Source organism: Drosophila guanche, unplaced genomic scaffold (assembly GCF_900245975.1).
Source record: "Drosophila guanche unplaced genomic scaffold, DGUA_6, whole genome shotgun sequence".
NCBI classification, from domain to species: Eukaryota; Metazoa; Arthropoda; class Insecta; order Diptera; family Drosophilidae; genus Drosophila; species Drosophila guanche.
In genome coordinates, this window is record NW_022995753.1 from 1,023,184 (window position 1) to 1,047,693 (window position 24,510).

Here is a 24,510-nt window from a genome sequence, read left to right on the forward strand (position 1 = left end):
GCAGGCCGAAACCAGTCGGTAACTCCCACCTACTCCTGCCACTTGCCACCTGCCACTGAAACCGCACAGCGCAAGGCCGTTTATCGACCGCTGACCGCTGAAGGCTAGAAAGAAAGAGTTAAAACTTGAAGTCTCTCACGCCGAAGCGAAATATGCTCTTAAATTACCCATAAAGTGGTGAAAGAGTCACATTTGGATTTAATAATTATCGAAAACTAATTAAATGCATTGAACAAATATTTCGAGAGTATCAAAGTTTAGGTTGATTTGTGACTGATTGCCACTGTTTCAGTGCTTTCAGGTTCGCCTTGGTTTTGCTCCGGATTGGAATGTTGGAATGGGATGGATTCGTTTGGGTGTTATTTCCGATTAGCAGACAGACGCCAAATAGTCGATCAACAATCGAAACGAAACGAACCAAATTCAAGTCTAAAAATAGACACCAAAGTCCATTTTTATTGCACATGCCCCGTAGCGCCCCACACTTTGCCACCCCATTTAATATTTATCACTTGATTTTGGGCTATTTTTAAATGCAAATTTGCTAAACGATAGGTGTGGGATGGATTGTTGAACGAATGTCGGACAGGGGGGAGGTTTAGAGGGTGGAGCTTGCAGCCTGGAGCGTGCTGTGGGGGAAAGGCATTTAATCAGCGGCGCGTGGCGTCTAACAAAATTATCGCATGACCAAGAAATAGCACTGCACCTCGCTGCTTTGCTCTCCCCCTCGCCACAGTTACCTGTAAGGAACCCCGTTTTTCCAGGCGAATCTTAACCCATTACCGCGCTCCACCCTTTGTTGTTAGATGTTTGTTCACCACTCGCCAAAAATTTCCAGTCTGCTGCACAACAATGTGAAACGGAACACGAAACTGTCGGAACGAACGGGAATACCCTCTGGCCTTGCCAAGAACCCGAGCATTTTCGACCACAGCAACTCCGAGAACATTAGCAGCAAAATCTTAATAAATCGAATGGAATGCTGAAACACTTTTCGAATTATGTAATTTAATCTAAAACCCAAACAAGGGTATGGGAAATTGTAGCAGTGAGCCCCCAATAAGGGATAACTATGATTAATTTACATTTGATATGCATAAGCCATTGTTTGGACAGGGTATCAAAAGCTTCGGCCCTTAAGGTGACCGCCTGATATCTGGTATTTCTCTCTGTTTCTGTTTCTATTTCTTTTCGTTCCGTTTCGTTGCGAATCTTTGGCGATTAGCGAGTGGGAGACCGCGCAATTAGCACATCTCTCTACCTCTCTCTCACTCTCTGTGCCCCTGTATGTGTGTGTGGCTATCTCTTTCCATCTTGTTGGCGTGCAAATTGAATTAGCGTGCCACACAAAAGCGTTGCCAAACGCACAGAGAGAGAGAGAGAGAGGGAGAGAAGAAGGGTGATGATGATTGTGCATATTAAAAAATTAATGGCTTCGTTTACCTTTTATTTATTTTGGGGATTCATTGATTACCCTTCCGCTAGCAATAATATGGAACACAATACCCTGTTTACTCCCCTATAATACACAGAGCGTAATTTTCCACTGGCTTTTGGGCTCTTGGCTCTGTTGATCCACAATTAGCGCACTGATGCTGGATGCCTCGTATTTATATGTCAAATTCATTTTCCGCCCTCCTGGGACAATTGGGTTGCAGTTTGCCAGAGCCAAACACTCGCTTTGTGGATGCTGGCACTTAGCAATGGCCCGCTAGTCTCGTACTTCCCTTTAGATTAGAGTCTGTCACGTGCCGTGGGATTCCGAGTAAATAACAATCCTAACCAAAGGTTGTCTGCGGTCTCTGGTATGGTCTGGTCTTATCCGGGTTTGGCCTGGTTCAAGTACGAGCATTGCGCAAGTGCAGCCCCACTGTTCTAATTGGGTCTACCTGTCCTGCCCGTCTCGCTGTCTCTCTGTGTATCTTATCGCCATGTTGTGGAGTTGTGGAGCGGATGGCCTGGGCCATTCACATTTTTATCTTTAATTCATTTAGTGCTGGATGAGATACTATTTGTATTTACCTATATGTAAATAAATATTATATAAATATTTCCACGAAGCTGATCCCCACTCAACTTCATTTTAAAATGATTATTGCAGCAAATCAAAGGATGAAAATTAATATAAAGTGAAGACACAGAATTTAAGGAAATCCTTAAGCGGACAGCACATTTAAATACATTATTACAACACCAGCCAACCTTCAGGATGTGTGTCTGTGTGTTGTAACGGAGTTCTACTCTGCTCTTTGGTGTGCAGGGGGTGCAGGAAGCTGTTCTGACGACAAAAGCTAAGAAAAGAAAAGAAAAAACAAAACTTTTGAGGAAGCTCACTCAGAAGAGAGAGAGCGAAATAGAAACACAAAACACGCAAAAAAAGTCAAAAGAAAAGAAAACGCACTGCTGGGGCTGGCTGGCTGGCTGGCGCTGGAAGAGCGGTGTGCGGCGGCGTCTGAGCTGACGTAAACGCCGCCACGCATTGCGTCACTCAGCCTCTTCTCTCTTTCTGTGCGTAGAATGTGCTAGGGAGAGCAGAGCCGCTAGAGAGCGGCGGCTGTGCGTGGGAACGGTGCTGGGTAGTCGCACGCATTTCAGCACATAGTCGAAGCCCAGGCCTAGAGCCAGCCCAGCCCCCTCCTCTTACTCTCTCTTGCTCGCTTTATTGCGTGCGAGCATTCTTCGGCATTTGCTTTTGTTTTATTTGGGTGCTCTCCCAATGATGACACATGGCTTTGGCTCTCAACTATAAATAAATTACCAAAGTTATGCAGTGCGATGGAGATGAAGAGAGAGAGAGAGAGACAGCGAGGGAGGGAGCTAGCCAGGGAACGGGTGGGAGAGAAAGAGCTGATGGTGGTGATGATTATGCGTAATTGTGAAAGAAAATACAAGCTTTAAATGAAAATCAAATTAATTTTCCCTTTTGTCATAGTTCAACATCGTTGAGGCTCTTCAATTAAATGTTTTTGGATTTGTGACTCCGCCCACAGATGGATCCCAGGAAGGCCCCTAACAAGTCCCTCTCTTTTTCTCGAGCAAATTGGCTGATGAAATTATTAAATTGTTTTGCGTACAACATTCAACATTTCGATGTGTGGCAAAAAGGGAATGGGCATCGACTATACTTTAATTATATTTGTTTTGTTTTGGTTTCGTTTCATTTTTTTGTATTGTTTATTGATTGGTTTATTGAATTGTTTGGTGCGCTTGAAAGTCTACAGTTAGTCAGCAATCACAATTTTTGGGGGAAGGCACTCGCTCTCTTGTACAGAAAACACCCACAGATGCAGAGAGATACACAGATATGCATGAAAACAGACAATGACTAAGGCCAATGCCAAATGCAGAATGGAAGTGGAACGCGCTGGTGAACCACCACAGCACACACCCATTGATGGCACAACACCTCCCATTGAATGAGAGGTTTCAGCAGACAGCAGATCCAGGAGACAGTTTTTGATTTGCATGAGCAATCAGACGGGGGAAGTCCTTGCACAGTAAGATGGAGGAGCCTCTTTGGAGCTCCCCCCTCTTTTGAGTTAGTCATCTTCACTTTAAATACCTTTTGACGTATGGATAAATATGTATGTCAGATTGGAACTCGGAAGTTTCTGCTAATAATCCTAACGAGATGAAAGGCTGAGGTAAATCCCCCGGTGTATTCAGCTTGAGGAATACTCCTTAACAAATTAATTAAAAATCGGGTTTTAATGAAGTTTTCAACTGTTTGTTTTTCCCATGGCCCACGCCATTTGCTTACACTTGAATGATTCATTTTGTTTATGCGTAAATGCAAATTTTTCTTTGAATTCTTCTAGTTGTTGTTGTTTATTGCGTGGCCTGAATAGACTTTCCGTAAATGTACATTAAAAACGCAAAAATATTTCACCAAGAAGCTGGCATACCCTTTTGCGTTTTTGCCACTGCGACTACTGATTGTTAATTAATAGAAAAAATGTATTAGTTTACAAAGGAAAAAGTAAGCGAACAACAAATCAACAAATGGAAATATGTATTGGCCAGAAGGTTCTCTATTTTGATACACAATATTCGCTCTGGAAGAGCATCAACTTGTGATTTTGTAATTCTTATCACAATTAATTGTTGATTTTTATTCTGTTATTGTTATTGTTATTGTTATTGATTGTTGTGCATTAAGCAATAACTTTGTGTCGAGTTTGTTTTCTTTTTTTCTGTTTTCAAGCAAAATAATATGTGCATATAATAATTATGATAATGTTAAGTGCAGCTAAAGCAGTGGAAAAACAAGTAGAGCCCTCCTCTCCGCACAGTAACAGCAGGAAGGAGGAGGAAGGGGTTTTGAAGCAGCTTATCAACTCTATATGTGTATGTACATATGTTTGTATTAAATGGGGGCCATATAGATACGCCGGTGCACGATCCCGTTGCGGTTACGGACGTGTTTCAATAATCGTTACAGCAGCACAGCCCCTACTCCAACCCATTCCATTTCATTCCGCATTAAAGCAGGGAAAAGTACTTAAGCCCCCCACATACTTCTCTCTCATCTGATTATACGAGAATATATACATTTCGGTACATACCTATATGTATGTCTAAACGTTTCGTATTATTATTTTTGATTAATTAGGCAATTTGCGGTATGATAAGATTGCAACTCGAAATGGACTCTCTCAGGGTTTGAGGCAAGGCACGTGCGATTGTGTGGTGTGATGTGGTAGCCACTCGTGTGCCACTTCCCCACTCCCACTTCCACTCCCACTCCCACTTCAAGGCCACTTAACGTTTAGTGGATGGGATTGGGTGGATTTTGCAATAACTTGACACTCAATAGAGCCGCCCTGACTGAATGCATGAACAAATGAATGAATGATTGAAGTGCATTCCCAAAAGAGACTTCATTACGCTTTCGTGTGACCTTGCCTACCTGTACGAAGCGAGTACTAAACAATCATAAATACTGTGGTCACATTGTTGAGGTTTTTTTTGATGTACAAAATAAATGAATGAATGCCATTATTCATAAACACTTGAGTGTGATTGGCGCTCAAGAGCACACGATTTGCACTCAATTTGTGGCAATTTTCATTCGATGTCAAGTGAATTTTATATTATTCTCAAAATTAATTGCATTTGTGACCCATTCAATTTTTCATGGAAAACATACATCCATACACTTCGACGATGAGCATTGAGTCTCGGCTCCAGATAACCAAAACAAAACACATGCCTTGTGCATAACTAAACAGTTTGAGTTTGGAAACCGATTTTCACTCGGTTCGATTGTGAAAATGATTACAACTGGTTCCGAAAGTCAAAGTCTCTCGATATCTATCTATTTGTTGCTGCTGCTGCTGCTGGCTGTCACGCTGTTGTCATCCCATCCCATCCCATCCCATCCCATCCCATATTCCATTTCAGTCTAGTCCATTCCAAGTGGGTTAAGTAATTAACATGTATGTAATTACTGCTCTAATAATTTCCAAGTCGGGCTGCACATGTGCATATGTTGTTTTAATATATATATAATATTATTTGTTTATATTTACAACAACTTATCGCTGATCGCTAATCGAATGCAGCCTAAGACGCAGTTGCCTCTTTCCCTTTGAAGATCGACAGAGAGGGAAAAGCAATAATTTCCAATACATTCTGCTTAAAGTGTGAATCTACATATTTAATTTCCCTCAACCAGATCCCTGTCTTTTTCTGTATTTCTTTGCACTAAAATGTTCTTGATGAAAATGAAAACCGGAACATATCCCCCCTGCCAGGCCCTTTGGCAGCTGCCCTGCACTGCTTGCTTGCCTCTACCCCCCAGCGTATGCGGCTTCTCTTGTTTATTTTGCTTTGTGGGTGATACTTATTGTTCTTATTGCCTGCCGCCTTGTGTCTTTATCGATTCGCCTGAAAAATGTGCATATATTTACCTATAGATGTGTACAAATAATCTACATGCACTGAAACGATTCTTTCTTTGTCATGCGAGTATGTGTGCATTTTCCACTTGGTGTCTCGACCATAGAATAACCCTTTAATCAGAGAGTTTGACTTCATCGAAGAACCATCAAAGTGTGCAAGGGTATCCGTCTCTTTAATCTTCTGTCTAATCTTAGACAAGTCTTTGGGATGATAATGATAGGTTCCATCTGAGCGAAGAGTCTGTGTTGGCCGATTCGTGTGTTTCTGTTATTGAACCAGTTTTCGTTGGTTTATCGCTATCGGTAATACTTGCGGCTGTTTTGTTATCGAAGCCAAAAGTCATATGCTCGCGGCGGGGTGGTTGATCGTTGATCGTGGAACGTGGATCGCCTGCGAGCGGTGGGTGCTGTCATGGGTTAATTGGTTTGGCCAGCTCTAAATATAATTATTGATTGTCGTCCGGTCGTCGGTCATTAGCAGCTGTGCGATAACGGTAACAAAGGGTAATCATCTTGTTCCAATGCCAGTCATTCCAGCTGCTGTCTTGCCACTTTTGCTTGTCATGCTTAGAACGCATCGCAATATCCTATATATTACATTATTATAAATGCAATTGGTGATCGCAGGCCATACATTATTCGTTTCCCTTTGAGAATGTTGTTGTTGAATGATTGACGCCACAAACTAATCTCCTGCGGCGCCACTGCCAACAACCCCACCCGTTCTTTTCTCTCTTTCGTTCTTTGTGTCTCTTTTTGTCTTTTTGTATTAAATGAAATGCAAATATTTCCTCTTGTTTTCTGCATTCTTTCATAATCCTTTTGTTTTGCGTTGCCTCTGCTGCTGTTCCTTTCCTTTCCGTTCTGCTCTTTTCTTCTCATTCTTTTACTTTCACTTTCATTTTCGCATGAGTGTTCCAATTCCTGGTGGTGTTGGAACAAATTGATAATTGAAACGTTGTCATAGTGGACGTTGTTATACCTGGTATTTGTGTGGAATAACGGTTGTATGTAACGTACAGAAGGAAGCGTTTCCGACCGCATAAAGTATATATATTCTTGATCAGCATCAATAGCCGAGTCGATTGAGCCATGTCTCTGTCTCCGTCTGTCCGTCTGTCCGTCTTGTTTGTCGGCTAGTTCTCAGAGACTATAAGAGCTAGATCCACCAAATTTTGGCTCCAGACTGCTGTATGAGATGTAGATGTAGATGACAGTTGAAGAAACAATTTAAAATTTGACAAAACACCGCTAAGGTCCACATTGAGTGCCGGGTATAAAAGTTGTGACGCGTAAGAAGCGTCTCACACGTCCCTTCTCGTTTTTGTTTTGGTTTGTGATTTATTTTTGGTATAGCTTTCGATCTTCTCTTCTGTTGGTTCTCTCTTTCTCTCTGCTGCTCTGTTGCTCTGTGCAACGCATTTTATTTGTATTTTTAGTCGTATTTTCGATTTAGTTGGATCGGCCTAGACCCCAAAAACAAAACGCGCACACACAAAAGAAATAAGGGAGCGGAATGAATGGGATTGCGATGGAACAGCTAACATCGCTGACGTCTTACTGAGTCTTCTCGGGGGGTACTGGAACAGGGCAGGGACAAGCCATGTCTTATTCTTGGTTGGTCTGGCTGGCCCGTGTCTTTGAGCAATTACATCGTTAATATAAAAACAACAGCAACCGCAACAACAACAACAACAAAGTTAAATGTCAGGGAATTATCCACATGCAAGTTCACGTCCACTGGGAGGTGCCCAGGTGCCAGGTGCCAGCGAGCCAGAACAGCAGAAGAAAGAACCCCAATTCCCCACAAGCAGCCCCCCACAACTCATTTGATATTCAAATTGAAGTTGACTCGATTTCCATCCCTCCTCCCTACACCCCAACACACACAAACACACCCCATTAGGTGGCGCGTGGCGCAGTGCAAGTCTCCAGTCTGGCGCCGAGTGAAATTTTCATACCACAAATATTAATAATAATAATAAAAAACATAAAAGGGAAGTTATGTACAGATGCAGATGCAAATACAACTACAAAGAGGTTCCTTAAGTCTTCAGTCTGGTCTAAGTACCAATGTCAAGTCGATCGAAATGAAAACAAGTTATGATTGCAGGGCGTAGACGGTGGGGTCCGAGTCCGAGTGTTTTGATGGGGCTTTGATGGGTTGCCACTGCAGCAGGTTGAAGGTAAAATGTAAATGTCAGTCGTGCGGAGAAAGTCAAAGTCAAATGGTTTAAGGCAAAGAAAGTTTCTGCAAAGTTTAACTACGGGACGACACATAACTTGTAAACATTTCTGCTGGAAAAGTGAATTTCAAGTGGGGTTTTTCCCAATGAATACCCACAAAGAAGTGCCTCGTGCCATTCAAAAAAAGGGGAAAACCCTTGTGAAATAAATACAATAAAATACATTCTTGGGAACGTAACGATTCTCCCCCATACCGTTGCCATATAATTAGTTTTCAAGAAAATCAAGAAACTCGTTTGGAGGAAAAGTGACCTTCAGAACTTTTGTGTGTGTGTGTGTGTGTGTGTGTGTGGCATTACACATGTTGTAAGAAGCAGCAGCAAATGCCAAAAAGGGTGGCTGCTTTTAGGGCTATTAGGGGATAGCTGCGCTCCTGCGTTCCCTTGCTCCTTTTAAGTGGACTCTAGTTTCATTTGTTTGACCAATCATTCGGTTTTGGGGTTGAATGGCGTTGGGTTGTTCTTTGTTTTTCCATTGCATGACCTAACCATCTAAACTAACAAACTGACCTAAGAACCTCCCGTAATGCTCCACCGCCCCACCGTCCATTTGAACACTTGCGTCGCTGTCGTTCTCGTTCTCGTCTGGGCCCTGGGCACAACCGCTTTTAACCTGAAACCGTACACGCGGCTCATGCAATAATAATCCATTCGGTCGGTAGTCGTTTGACGGTTGTCAGTTGTCAGTTGTCGTTTGTTGGTGTTCCTCTCTGTGTGTGTTGTTTGTGTCTCTGGTCTATTGCGCAGTGTCTCTGGTCTCAGTGTTTACCTTCTCCTTCCACTTCATCTCCTCCTGCCTGCTAACCACAATTCTTGTGTTCTTTCTGTGGAAACACTCTCTGTGGTCGTTTAAGTTTCATTTGGTTTGCTTTCGACACTCCTCTAATTTGCGCTAATGCGTCGCCAATCCAATCCAATCCAATCCCATCCAATACAATACTCCTCTTACCCTTTCCACTCTCATTTTCCTTTGTCCTGCATGATGTGTGCATTCAATTGGCCAGGCACACAAGAAAGCTCTTTGGTTCCTTTGCCCTTGAGCAAAAGGAGAAGCAACACACAATGACTATTCATGTGACACATTCCTAAACATTTCACTGATTCATTGATTTGATTAGATGCATAGCAAAATATGGGCTAAAGTGGAATTAATTGCGAGCAAAACAGCTGATCAGATTTGACATTAAACAGATGTTCAAACAAACATCTTCGATGCAGCGTTTAACTAAAAGATTGCTAGAGATGCCTTTCAATCCACTCAAATTAATATGCTGTAGGCATCATTCACATCTTCTCAACTTATGGTGTGCTGCCAAATACTTTCACTTATTATGAAAGAGTGCTGCCAAATATTCCCACATATTATGGGGGAGTGCTGCCCATTCTTTAGTTTTCTTTGTTGTTGCATCTAATCTCTTTGACTCTGCATTAGGATCACCTTTTCTTCTCACCGTCTGCATAGAGGTATCCGATAGTCGTTATCTTTCGCTACAGCGGCTTTGCTGTGTGTTTTCTTGTTAGATTTAACACCTTACCCCTCGCCTGCCATCACTTTTTCATATGTGACGGCAATTGTAAATTATAATAGCAGTCTGAAAAACAATACCATAAAGGGACCTGGAGAATATGCATAAATAAATAAAAGAAAACTCTAAAGTTTTAAAGTTGATAAAAAAAGTAACATTTTATTTTTTTGTTTTGGGTGTGAACACTGATAAGATTATGGGAGTGCAGGGTGATTAGGGGTAGGGAATGGCCGCTTCTGTTTATGAGCACACACACACTCGCTGTCCCTGTCGCTCTTTCTAGCCAAAAATTGCAACAGCAGCGGCAGCAACAGCAGCAGCAGCAGCAGAGGTACAATTTCTTTCATTCAAAAAAGTACCCGCTCTGGCTGGCTGGCTGGCTGGCTGGCTGGCTGGCAGGTGGTTCGTGCTCCAAACGTTCCGCTCTGGCATTGATGATTCAATTCCAAACGTTCCCCACTCAACGGGGGCACACACAAAGGCATCGACGCACATCAAAAGCACAGCTAACTTTCGCTCTCCGTCGTTGGGCTCTCTTTTGCTCTCTCTCTCTCCCTGTGGCTTTGCTTTTAGTTGTTTCAGTGCCGCTGGCTGACTGTGTGTGTGTGTGTGTGTGCATGTGTGCGTGCGTCAGCGATAATAATTTGGAATTTGAGTCTCCCCCGACAGCAGCGGCACAGCACCAAGCACCCCAAACACCGCGCACCGCCTTTGCTCTGCCGCTGGCGCTGGCACTGGCACTGCCTCTGGCGCTGGGGTTCTGGTGCTCTGGTGTTGCTGTTTCAGTTTCATTTCGCGGGCGACCTCACCAGAGCACATGTTGCTTTTGCGCGCTTTCAAGCGGTTTACAGTAGAAGAACAGCAGAGCAGAACAGAACAGAGCGAAGCAACAACGAGAACACGGAACTGAAGCAGGCAGTAGAAAATCATCAAGCGGTAAAAGAAATCAAAAGGAGTAGCTAAAGCAGTTCGATAAGCAGGTGGATAAGCAGTAGAAGAAACGGCTACAGCAGCAGCAGCGATAAGCAGTGTTCGATAAGCAGTTTTTGCGCAGAAGAAAGCCGTTCACGCCCGCCGGCCCCACGAAGAATCTCTGCAAATTCTCTCGATCCTTTTTTTTTTTTGTAATTTTTTTGTATTTGCGTGTGTTTAAACTGTTTTTGTTTTTTGGTTGCTTTTTTTTGTATTGTTTTCTGTGTTCTGTGTGTGTCAAAAAAATGAGTCGCTATAAATAGCCAAAAGAAAGAGCCAGAAAATGCTAAACAAAAACACAAAAAAGAAACAAGAATAATAAATGAAATAAAAATAAACCGAACATCGAAAAGCCAAACGAAAACTAACAAAAAAAAAAGTGAAAAGTGCACACAAAATATAAAAAAAAAAACAACAACAGCAACAACAAAAGAGTTCAAAAATGCTAGCATTAAATGTTTTTTTTTAAGTGTAATTTGTTCTATAATTTGAATTTTATTGGAACTATCTTCCAGGCAATGTGACTGACAAATTTTTGAGTGATAAAATACAAAAAGAAAAACAAAAACAGAAACAGAAAAGTTGACAGCAAAATATAAAGCAAATTAAAAATCAACAAAAAGGGAAACCGAAAATCAAAAGGCAAGGAAAACCCTTTAACCCCCCATTAGAAGGAACATCGGACATAGGCCTGGATAGAGCCCCAAAACCTGATGGCAACAACAACCATAGAAGCAGCAGCAGCAGCGCCGTCCGCCCAGCCGCAGCAGCAACAGCAGCCGCCCGCTGTCCACCTGTCCGCCGCTGCAGACCATCTGTCCGCCAACAGAAGCAGCAGCTGCAGCAACAACAACAACCTCAGCGGCAGCAGCCGCAGCAGCAGTCGCAGCAGCAGCAACAGCAGCAGCAACAACAACAATTCGAACCAGAACCAGAACCAAAAACAAAACCAGAAATCGATCCCCATCAAGATACCCCTGTGCGAGCGATTCTCATCGCAGACCTCGACAGGATCGGCGGACAGCGGTGTGATCGTCTCGAGTGCCTCACAGCAGACGCTGCTGCAGCAGTTGCCGCCGGTGCGCAGCAGCAGCGGCTCCCTGAGCCTCCACGGAGCGCAACCCAAGTGGCAGAAGCGTCGCCAGTTGCTCAGTCAGGACAGTGGCATCGAGCATGTTGGCGGGGGCAGCACTGGAGCAAGCGGAGGAGGAGCTGGGGCTGGGGCAGGGGCACGGTCAGGGCAAGGAGCGCCTGCCGTGTCGGCGGCAGCTGGTGGCGAGGGCACAGGCGGACAGTCGACAAGCAGCAGTGAGTCGCTGGGCAGCACCGGCGGTGGATCCGAACCGCCGGGTGGACGCATGCGTGCAGCCTCCGCCCTGGAGCTGAGCAGCGTGGGCGGTGGAGGAGGAGGCAATGTCCTGCGCCGGATCAAGTATAAGAGCACCAATAGCACCGGCAACCAGGGATTCGATGTGGAGGATCGCATCGATGAGGTGGATATCTGTGATGACGATGACGATGATGATGATGATGATCTCCACTTAGTGGAGCACGAGGATGAGGAGGAGGAGGACGATGGTGTGGCTGTGGATGATGATCCCGAGGAAGCAGACAACCAATCGGACACACAGTCTGGCATAGTAATCAATATGGGCGGCAAAGGCAGTGGCAGGAACAGCAGCGAAAAGGATCAGCAATCGGATCAGCCGCTGCCACTCGACAAGGCACCGCTGACGGTGGCCGCAGCGGCAGCCAAGAGGCGTGACATCAAGAGTCTTGCCACCGATGGCCACATCTACTTTCCGCTGCTGAAGATCAGCGAGGATCCGCACATTGATGCGCGTCTGATCAATCGCAAGGACGGACTGCAGGACACCATGTACTATCTGGATGAGTTCGGCAGCCCCAAGCTGCGCGAGAAGTTCGCTCGGAAGCAGAAGCAGCTGCTGGCCAAGCAGCAGAAGGCACTCCTTAAGCGGGAGCGTGAGGAGCAGCGCAAGAAGCGCAACACCACGGTGGCCTCCAATCTGGGCGCCAGCGGGGTGGACACCACCAAAGAACACTGTGATACACTAGCCATGTCCCCCCATGGCACGGCAAGCGGAACAACGATCCACAAGCGCAGCTCCGATCCCAATCAGCATTCGCATTCGCATCTCGATGAGGATGAGGATGTGCAGTTCGGCGTGGTCGCCGACGATGACGAGGACCAGCTGCACATGGATGCGGTGAAGCTGCGCGGTCGCAGCCACAGCCAAGGCAACAACCACTACGATGCTACTAGCAACAACAACACCCGCCACCCACACAAACCCCCCACACACCGTCACACCCATGCCAATGGGGAGCATCAACAGCAACAGCAACAGCAGCAGAATGGGCAGGATATAGAGGAGGATATCGAACAAGGTGCCGAGCCCGCTTTCGATGGCGATAGCCTCGATGACAACGTCAAGACTGCCACAAAGCTATCCAGAACGCAGTCGTGCGTTAGCTGGACCAAAGTGGTGCAAAAGTTTAAGAATATTTTAGGTAATTTTTGAGACAACCCCTCCACCCAGATTTTCGCTGCATTACCCTCTGTGTATAGATATTTTAAGACTCGTTTCAAATATCTGTTACAAATCCACTAATCAATTCTCATTTGTCTCTTCTCTCTTTCTAGGTAAGTGTCTGAATCATTTTTAAAGGGCAACAAACAAATCCATTGGAACATTCCAAAGGTTATCTATCGGTGAGATTGTTTATAAACCACACACACACACACACACACACATAGTACGGGATGGGAGGGCGTAAAGGTAGAAGTAGGAGTTATACATAGATAAGTATTGCCATGGAAAATTTCAGATGATAAGAGATGAAAGCAAACTGCAAAAAGAAAACAAAAACCTTGTGAATTGAGTGGAAAAATATCCCATATTCCCTTGATCGTCGGAGATCTCAGAGAACAGAAAAAATGTCGATAATGAAGTGAACAAACAGAGTTGTTATTTGGCAAATTTGGCTAGATTTAGGGACAATTGTTCGACAATCGATTACGGATTGCGGATTCGATTATGGCAGATCGGTGATCATGATTCATGATGCATCAGCAAAAAAGAGGTGATACTTTTTGGTTGTGAGTTAAAGCTTTGTAAAACTTTGTAGAATTTTCCACACAGAATTAAGTTATCTTAAGAAATACTAAATGGAATATAAATATGTATTACAGCAATGGGGAAAAGTTCAATGAACGAATACATATATTCTCGATAGGAAAAAGCTCTTGTTTTCACTGGGAATTCCGATAAAACACAATAAGGAAAATACCATTAAAAGGCGGAAATGTTATGAGGGATAAAACATATAGATGTACTGCCCCACTCTTGCCTCCTCAGCCTCCCCCCTAGAGACTGAGAGAAGAGAATCTTGTGTGCATGTCGTAAAATGTCGTGTAATAAATGGAAAAAGACTTGAAAGCAAAACAACACTGATAAGTGAAAGCAGATTTTCCCTGTGCCTTCCTGCTCTCTACAACAGGCCATAATACTCGTCTGTATAAATAATGTTGATAAGACCCAGACTGTACCCTGGGCAGGGGCAATATTGATGATTTATGCCAGCTAATGTTGTTTTCACATTAAGTGGATTAATAATATTATACATACACATGTACATATATAACGATTGGGACCGTGAGAAAGCCTTTGTTTAAGCTGCACTCCTGCATAAGATTTGTATACTCGGAATGATCGTTCAGTTGTGTATCTGCCATCATTCCAACTACAAACACAAGTGATTTGCAGTTTCTGATGCTCACTGATAAGAGCTTTACTCTGCTCCGGCTTGCAGCTGATAGTTAAGTATCTGCTTTAAGTATTTCTGTATGTTTAGACTTTGGTTCTTGAAGTACAATCAGCCTCTGCTAGTTAGTGGCATGAACCCAAAACCTTAAGCACCCTTAACCTTTACACCCTTCCACTTTGAATCACTGCACAAATGTCTCATAAGCGAATGGATACCGAACTCTATGCTCCGCTTTTTAGGGTTCTTCTCAGCCATGCTGACTGACTGGCCGTTGCATGATCTTCAACTAGAAACAGGGCGCCGAGAGGGCGAACATGAAGAAGCTGGGGCAAGCACGCGCTATATCACCCACAGGCCAGGCAGTGATTAAATGTACATATAAATATATGTACATATGTTTATATATATATATAAATATTCTGTACCCTCGTATCAGGGGAAAGGGAGAGAAGATTTGGTTGCTGTTGTTGTGGGGCGATAATCACGCGCTCGTCTCATAAAATGAATGACAGAGCGAAAAAATAAACATTTCCAAAAATATCAGAATACGTATACGTATGGGAAATATGTATGTATGTGTGGTATGCACATACGTATGCATATGTATATGTAGTACAGTGAAATCTCTCATGACTGGACACATCCATGGATCAGCAAGGATCAGGCGTACGAGCTACAGCCTGTTGTTGGGGTCAAGCGAGAGTCCACCCACAGCGGTATTCACTGTATACCACTGTAGTGTGTCTGTCTCTGGGTGACCACTGTAAAAAGGGAGGCGCGTCACAGTCGTTTCATCTTTGTTTTGCTTTTAAATACATATTTTGTTTTGCATTTACCTCTAATAACCCCGCCTCGGCCTGCTCGCCACTTCCGTTGGACCGAACTGCCTCCACCCTGTGTACTCTTTGCTGGGGGGCTGCTTTTGAGTAGGAGGGGAACAGGAAGAAAGAAGGTCAAGTCGGGAGCAGGTTGATGATAGCAGCAGGAGATGGCAACAGCGAAGAGAAAAGAGAGATAGGCCAAACAGCAGCTGTTCCACTGACACTGCCACACACGGGCGGCTGCTTATGCGATTGCCTTTGGCTTTGGTGGCAGCTGTTGCTGCTTTTTGAATCAATTTGTGTCAATGGCAACCACTCATCCACCAATCCATCCAACTATCCATTCATCCATCCAACGATGGCGCAAGAGACTTACTGGGGCACAGACGGTTGTGGCAACCTGTTGTGGCATGCTCGCACTCTGCTCGCCCTCTCTCTATTTTTGTACATTGTATGTGGCATAAATATATTGTGATTTTCTCTATGATCACTTTGGGCCTCTCGATGCATGGCTTTGGGTGTTCTTATCGATTTGCCGATAACCTGAGTTGTTTTATTCGTTACCATAAAAAGCAATTTGAGGAAAAGATTTCCCAATAATATTAAAATAAATTGTTTGCCCTTAGTCGCACAAGCGAATGCTTCCAAAAGGGAATGCCCGAGAATAGTAAAAAAAACAGAAACAACATACATGTCGTGTGCATGACGCAGCACATTTTATACTCGACTCGACTCTAGTGTTTCGCTGATAAATATTGATTCTTGTTTTTGTATTTTCATTTTCATTTTCGGCTTGCACTGTGATCATCGTATGTTGATTTACTCAGCTGTTGTCCCTTTTTTCTTTTCTTTTAAATTATTTTACTGTGGATTTACATTGTGTGTTTATTATGTATTTTCCTGTGCTTTTATTATTTTAATGTTGCCAACAGGTCTCTCTCCCACTCGATCTCTTTTATTTGATCAGCTGCCAAATGAAGCAGAAAGTTTGCAAGAGAAAGAGAAACAGACAAACAGAGAGAAAAGTGTGCTAAACTCACTTTGCATTCTCCTTCTTCTCTTGCGCTTGTTCGCTCTTTCTTCTGCTGCTGCTGCTGCTGCACTTATCGATTGTTCCCTTGGAGCAAATGGCTTCCACACACACACACACACACACACACTTCCGTTTGCTTATTTTTCGTCATTTGCCGCTCACGACGCACTTTTGTGGCTTCTCTTCCGAATGGTTGAATTAACGTCACACCTAAAAGTATGCAATGCAAAAGTTGAAAAAGTTGAATGTTGCCTGAGAGAGGGATGAGGGAATGCGGGGAATTTGGGGAATTTGGGAATGAGTTTGAGGATGATGCCTGCCAAGTGCCATGCACTGCACTCTCTCTCTCTGTCCCTGTCCCTGTCCCTCTGTGGGCCATCTCGTGATCTCGCCCGCGTGTCTCGTCTCATGTCTGTCCCTCGCTTCTTGATCGACAGCTAGCGCTGCCAGCCAACAAAATAACAATAAAAAAAACAAAACTTAAAAAACGATAAATAAATGAGTAAAAAACAAATATAAAAAGATAACTCTTGCAGGTGCAAGGAGGTGGATTATCCGATATCCAGAGATTGTCCACAATTTGTATAACGCTCACAAAATGTCGTGTCTTGTAGGGGTTAAAATAACCATGGAACAAAGCATTTATTCATTCATTATTTTCCCAAGGAAAATCGAATGAAAAATGGTAGCTGGTGGATGGGATTGAGCAGAGGGCGTGGAGCGGTGGGTGTGGTCGAGTTTAATTTTAGACCAACAAACAGTTTCGTTGAGTTAATTTGCTTTTGACACGGCTCCAAAGTATGGATCCAAGCGATGACACACACACAGAGAAGACTGACGGGCATGCGGCATGCGGCATGAGGGGATGGATGGCTAGAATGGAAGAGAAGGTTTCGTCCCGCATGTTGTGTTGTATTGTCGTTTTATTTGTCTGCGGTTTCTATTTTCTATTCTTAACCCAAGCCAACCCCCACACTTCTCCTTCGCCAATCTTCTCTTTCCATTCAACACTTGCTGCGCTGCGTCATTCCATTTGCATGCAACACCCCCACGACCACGGAAACTGCTTCTGCCATGCCCAGCCAACCCACCGACTGTGGTGCCAACTGCCTTGTATATCGATTAGTTTCTGTCCAAGTTGTCGAGCAGAGCAGCCCACTAACAAATTGCTTTCCCATTTAGACAGCGCTCCAACTGTGTGGATCCCATCGGCCATTCATCATGCCATTCCTTAGCTTGACTACCAAATGAACGACTCAACCCTGAACCCTACACGCTGGCACACTGTCACCCGAAACCTCGTAGCCTTATCGGTTTCAACAGTTTCAATCAGTTTACCATATCTTCTCTTATATGTATACAGATATGGGGAAACTATGAGGCTGCAACCCATAAGAAAGGGCAACCAAAAGCTTCATTCCGCATTGAGTATTTCCGAGATGTTCTTGTTTGCTTCCGATAATATGATTGAATCGGCTGCATAAATCGTTAATGTTTTACACTCTTGAATAAGCAATTGATTAATTGACTGAATGACAAAACATTCAGACTGTTCGGCTGCCTCACATCGTATCGAAATGGATCGATAATTGTCGATGAATGGAAATTTATAGAAATCAGCGATAGAAGAAGGCAGGTGGATGGCCATTTAGGATGCATCTATTGCACTTTGATCATTTGAAGAGGACAGATCATTTGTCTTTTGTCTTGCCTTTGGGCGTCTCTTTGTTAGTTGGTTTTGATTTGGTTTGTATTTTTTAATTGCTAAAACAATCGATGATATTTGTTTTGCAATTTCATCATTCGCTGAATGGAAATGATTTACACACACTGATCTGTGTGTGAGACTCATAGTACATTGTGCTAAATAAATAATCAAAACAATGCCACTGCCATGCCAAGGGTTAAATCTGCATTTGGCCGGACTGGCCTGCCGGCCTGCCTTTCGTATTGGCGCTTTCAGTTTCGCTTTTTCGTTTGTGGCTATTTATATATGATTTATATCGCTTAATTGATTCATTAAAATTAAATAAATTTCAATTGCATATTGCGTATCCTTTCCGTTTCGTCTCTGACTGTCTTCAGCCATTTGCTAATGTTTCATCTTCCCATATGCTCGACTGCTTTGGCAAAGTCTTTCACCGCCCTGTTTATTGCACTGCTTCATTCGGCTATGCAACTGTTACTTGCACTGCTTTGATGAGTAGTGCTACTGCTTACTGCTGCTCTCTCACGTTACTGCTTACCGTTAACCCTTTCTCTGCCGAGGTTTTGTTCTTTGTGTTGTCTTTCTCTCTTCTGCAGCTTCAGCTGCATCTCTTCCCCGTGAACATTGTTGCTGCTGCTGCTTCTTGTTTTTGGTTTTTGCATTGAACTGTCAGAGAAGCCTCCTCTCTAGATTGGTGGCCAAAGGGGCGTGTCCGCTGTGTCGCATGCTTGGCTACACCTGACTGCCGTTCTTCATCTTCTCTACCTTGTGCCTTTCTGTCTATCTTTCTATCCATCTATTTGGCTGACCCATCCCCATTACCCGACCTTGCCTTATCGTTTTATTTATTTTTTTTTTTTTTGGCATTCCCCGATTCGAAATTTTCCTGCAATTAAATTGTGCAAAAGCAACAAATTGTCGAAATATTTATGAACAATTTTTCTCGAGCACAAAGTCTGGGGTGTGGTGGTTGGTGCGTGTGCCGTGCCGTGCCGTGCCGTGCTGTGCCTGCAGCTTGGAGATTGGAGATTTCGTTTGGTGTGTGGGTGCAGCGAACCCGAATTCAAATCCGAACCCCTCTGCCCGAACGTCGTGCTTCGTGAGTGAGAGAGTGAGAGATAATGGCAGCGGGATATGGCAGATCTGTGGCCAATTGTGCAACGGAAGTTCGAGCGATCGGTTCGGATCGGATCGGAACGGAAAAAAAAGAAAATAGTTAGAATAGAAAACATAACAGAACAGAACAGAGCGCTTCAGATCGTATCCTATCAATATAGTTGCAACGATACGAAATAAATATATAACAACAAAATATATAGATATAGATCGATAAAAGTGAAACAAAGCCTCAACGAAAATAACCCAAATTCGAAATCGTTCTATTTAATTGTATCTATCGCCCTCTCGCTCTCTCTCCCTCTGGTTTCTTTTTGTTGTTTTTTTTTTTGTGGCTTGCACTGTCTATTTGAAGATCGATCGAATTGATCGGATGGCATCGGGTTGGATCTTTTGATCGATTGATCAGAACAAAGCGAAACGAAACGAAAACGTCAACCGATCAGCGGTGCACAGCGGAGCGGTGTCGGCGGTGGTTTCGGTGGGCAAAAGTTGGTCAAGTCAAGTGACTGCAGCGAGAAAAGCTAGCGAAAAAGTAGGCCAAAGCAGCAGGCAGACCGTAGCAGTGGCTCAGTGTATTGGCGTCGTGCGGCGTTGCTACTCGGTCTCAAGGTGGATAGGTCACAGGTGGTGCCCATGGCGTTGCCGCGCGTCCGCAAAGTGGTCCGCGTGGTGCGAAAAAAGAAGCGAGCGACGGGCACGGGCACGGGCACGGGCACGGGATCGGCATCTGCATCGACAATCAACGATGCCAGCGAATCGGATGGGGGTGGGGCCAGCTCGGGTACTGCCACAGGCAGACAGAACTCCATCTCCATACCCATCTCAATGGACGAGATGGAGGCGAGAGCAGCAGCAGCAGCGGCAGCCGCTTCGGCGGCGGTGGGTGGTGCCAGCGGCAGTCGACCCTGGACACCGATGCCGCCACGTAAGCCGACCGTTCAGGCGGCCAAGACCAAGCGGCGACCATCGGCAGGCGTTGGATGTGGAAGCGGTGGCGGCAGCAGTGGCACTGCCAATGGCTCCAATGTTGGCTCTGCGGCCGCAAGAGGTGTCCCGCCGGCAGCGTCGGCCGCAGCCGTGGCCGAGCAGCGGCGCCAGCGAAAGGACAAGAAGCGTCGCTCCTCGAGTGATTCGAATGACAGCGACGGCAACAGCTCCACGAGTAACTCCAGCTCCTCCTCTGGCGCCTCGGGCTCCTCCTCCTCGTCGTCGTCGTCGGGCGAGTCGGAATCGGAGGAGGGTTGCTCCTCCTCCTCCACCGGAGCATCCTCCTCTAGCTCCAGCTCCAACTCCTCCTCGTCTCCGTCGGATGTGCGACGGAGGCGCAATGCCGCCGCCAATGGCAAGAAAAAAGCAAAACCCCTTTCGGCAGCAGCTGTTGCGGCGGCATCCACTTGCTCCTCATCGCTGGCGGCCCTCAAGAAGAGCACCAAGAGCTCGTCCTCGGCCAGCGCCAGCACGACCAGTGTTGGTGGCAAGCAGTACAAGGATCCAAGTACAGGAGAACCCCCCGTCAATCTGTAACCCGTTATCCGTGACTCCTCCCAGTCCATCAGAGCTCCCTCCTGCATGTCGCAGTCGCTGTGTCCCACAACCTGAACCTGAAATGTGTCACATCCCCATCTTATCCTCGCCCCGGCAGTGGCAGAGTCTGACTGCTGAATGCTGAATGCTGAGAGGCAGATGCGTTGTAGCAGCTGCCACAGTCGACAGTTTGGCGCTAATGCCAAAATTAATTAGAAACAAACAAAAAAAAACAAAATACGAAAGAAGGCAGCATCCAAATGCAAATTGAAATCCAAAGGCGAAGGCGAACCTTCATATCATGCAATCATATGAGAATCATTGAGATCAACTCTGGGAAGTGTCTGCTCTGCTCACCTGGGGAATGTTTAGTTTGGTAATCAACCGGAATACTTATCATGATCTCTCACTTTCCACTGCTTCCTCTCTCTGTCCCTTTTGCTCTCTGTTTGTATTTCGCTTTCACTGTTCCAGTGGCCATTCGCTTATGGTTAACTTGAACCCCTTGCCTCTCCTTTGTTTCCTTTGTTTTGCACTCGTATCTGTTTGATTTGTATATCTGACATATATCCTGCGATCCCTGCGATTAGGCATGAAGCAATTGATCGGCAAATTGAATGATTTGTGGCCCGAGCACAGCGTCGCATTGTCCATTCCAAAGGAGGTCGATAGGAGCAAGGAGAAGCTGGAGGGCGCCTGGGAGACGACAGGTACTCCCCCTCTACCTCCCTCTTACTCTAATATTGTTGTGTGTGTTGGTTTTATGGATAAACCAATGAAATTTACAGAAATCTTTATTCAAACGATAAACGCAACTAAAAAACTCATTAACATTTTCTCTGTTTCTGTGTCTCTCCTTTCTCTCGCAGGTCGCGATGGTTCCAAAATTACAACAGTTGTTGCAACACCCGGCCAGGGCACCGATCGCGTTCAAGAGGTCTCCTACACAGACACAAAGGTCATCGGCAATGGCAGCTTCGGTGTGGTATTCCAGGCCAAGCTCTGCGACACCGGCGAACTGGTGGCAATCAAAAAAGTTTTACAAGACAGACGATTTAAGGTAAGGCAAAACAAACACAACCAAATCTATAATCTGCATTATAAATAATTGTATCTACATTCCTTTTCTTTATAGAATCGTGAATTGCAAATAATGCGGAAGCTGGAGCATTGTAATATTGTGAAGCTTTTGTACTTTTTCTATTCGAGCGGTGAAAAGGTGAGTGTCGCGGTATCGCATCGCTATCCTCCTACTCCTGCGATCCTTCAGATCCTAGTGGCTATACAGAAGAGTGGTTTGGGGGTGGGTGAGAAGCTTACAAAAGAAATAAGAAAAAAAAGAAACCCCTGAAGAATGCAAAACAATATGCCAGAGTCTCTAAAGAACTATCTTAAAAAAAACAACAACAAAAAGTCTTACAAATTTGTGAATTGTGTTATATAAATCTCTTTCATTTTCATATTCCAAAAACCGAAAAACTTGCTCAAGTTGGCTGAATTTCCCATCGATTTGGGTATATTTGCCAGTGTGCTCAAGCCCCAGGTATCTTTTCTCGTAATCTCTAATTCTGGAAAGAGCCTTTTCTCTCGATCTCTCGATCTCATTCCACTGGTCATACAATTCTCTATCTATCAAACAATCTATCCATCTCTCTGTCTATCTCTATCTACATTCTCCACTCCCTCCCAGCCTCCTCCTCCAGCTATCCATCTCTCTCTCTCTCTCTCTAACTCCCTAACTCTCTATATATATATATTTATATGTATCTACTATCTCTATCTCTATCTCTATCTCTATATGTATCTCTCATATACCTGCTAAAGTTAAAAGAAAGAGAAACGTACAGTGAACCTATTACAGAAGAGTACGCCGCATGGTATCTCTCTCTCTCTCTCGCTCTCTATATATATCCCGAAACCACCAAAATCTCCACCCTCCAAACCCAGCCCCACCCATACCCTGCTCCGCTACTCTCTCTCTCTCTCTCTGCTATGTGCTATCTGCTAGATACATATGTGTGTGTTTTTGTCACAAACTGTACCTATTTGTACCTCTCTTGAAGCATGCGAAATCGCAAATTCATCGGTCCAAATACAAATCCAAATCCAAACCGATCCGTAAATCCCATCCAAAATCCCATTTACACCCATTATAGCCGCTCTCTCTCTCTGTATGTGTGTATGCTATCGATATCCATGATGTATCCATCGCTCATACATAGCCACACAGACAGACACACTCGCAGACAAACCTCTCGCAGATGCAACATCATTAACTGAACTAATCTATTCTCTATATTTTCTATCCATATATCTATGTCTATGTCGAAACCCACAGCGTGATGAAGTATTTTTGAATTTAGTCCTCGAATATATACCAGAAACCGTATACAAAGTGGCTCGCCAATATGCCAAAACCAAGCAAACGATACCAATCAACTTTATTCGGGTGAGTTCTTTGAGATTCAAATTGAATAATGTGTAATTCTGATGCTAATCCATCTCCCACCCCCCACATACAGCTCTACATGTATCAACTGTTTAGAAGTTTGGCCTACATCCATTCGCTGGGCATTTGCCATCGTGATATCAAGCCACAGAATCTACTGCTCGATCCCGAAACGGCCGTGCTGAAGCTATGTGACTTTGGCAGCGCCAAGCAGCTGCTGCACGGTGAGCCGAATGTCTCGTACATCTGCTCCCGGTATTATCGCGCACCCGAGCTCATATTCGGCGCCATTAATTATACAACAAAGATCGGTGAGTGCAAAGACCACAACATAAGCATCAGTTACATCAGTTCATACTCACTCACTCTCTCTCTCTCTCTCGATCTGTTTGTAGATGTGTGGAGTGCCGGCTGCGTTCTGGCTGAACTGCTGCTGGGCCAGCCAATCTTCCCTGGCGACTCTGGTGTCGATCAGCTGGTCGAGGTCATCAAGGTCCTGGGCACACCGACAAGAGAACAAATACGCGAAATGAATCCAAACTATACGGAATTCAAGTTCCCACAAATTAAGAGTCATCCATGGCAGAAAGTAAGTGCCAGTCAGATGTCCCCCTCAGTTCTCCCTCTTGGTTCTTGGGCGCTCGAGGTGCTGCTCTTGTAGTCCTCCTGCTCGGGTTCTCGCTTTCGATCCACCATCGGTCCACTTGTACTTCTCTTAATAAGCCCAAAGAGACGCTGAGCTGAGCTGAGCTCTCCCCACTAATTCGACAGCTAATTTCCATCCTATGTTGTGTGTTTGTGTCTTTCCACAAATATATAATCAAAGTGTACATAAAAACTCGTTGCAGTCACTACTCGAACGTACCCAAATTCCAAACGCCCTAAACCAGAAACACCGATTGAGAGTAAGCCACGAAATGAATTCCAAAATTGAACCCAAAAACACTGAACCTGAAGATCTCGAAAGATCGTTAAAGAGTTGCTCGCAAAGCCAACCCCATCCTGTAATGCCAGCAACATTTGCCATACAACGTTTGCATTACATATTTGTACATATATTCGAGCCATTTACCATTTCTGGGCTTTCCTTTTTCACGTTGTTCCGCCTGTAAATACAATGCAAATGCAACTTTTGTCCACACGTTTGGACAAGGAGAACGCACAAGCGAATGCTGTAAAAGAGAATGCATGAGAATAAATTAAGAGGATAGCACAAATACATGTCGTGTGCATGACGTGACAGCAATCCGACTCGAATCAATGCAACTGCTCCCGACTTAGATAAAGGAAATTAAAAACTAGATAGTTTAGAGCTTCCGGATGTACCTCAGCGTACATCCCTGTGTATTTCCAGGGACTGAGAAAGTACACATGTAAAGCAGGAGTATTGCAAGAACACAGAGACAACGGACGACGAACA

General features: G+C 44.5%; 1 protein-coding gene across 10 annotated transcripts in view; it reads left to right on the top strand.

Annotated features, from left to right (window-relative positions):
• Positions 1-24,510, top strand: part of LOC117588726 (protein kinase shaggy) — a 65,175-nt gene that overhangs the window by 24,337 nt on the left and 16,328 nt on the right. For 3 of the 10 annotated variants that reach the window (XM_034280186.1, XM_034280187.1, XM_034280189.1), the window contains exons 1-7: positions 12,836-13,179; positions 21,511-21,701; positions 21,777-21,860; positions 22,131-22,184; positions 22,980-23,090; positions 23,164-23,401; positions 23,486-23,679. In XM_034280186.1, coding sequence (XP_034136077.1) covers positions 12,867-13,179; positions 21,511-21,701; positions 21,777-21,860; positions 22,131-22,184; positions 22,980-23,090; positions 23,164-23,401; positions 23,486-23,679 — 1,185 coding nt within the window. In that variant the 5' untranslated portion in view covers positions 12,836-12,866. Of the gene's footprint in view, positions 1-11,183; positions 13,180-19,682; positions 20,613-21,231; positions 21,352-21,510; positions 21,702-21,776; positions 21,861-22,130; positions 22,185-22,979; positions 23,091-23,163; positions 23,402-23,485; positions 23,680-24,510 lie in introns of those variants that run through there. The other 7 variants (XM_034280194.1, XM_034280196.1, XM_034280190.1 and 4 more) reach the window with 6 other exon arrangements.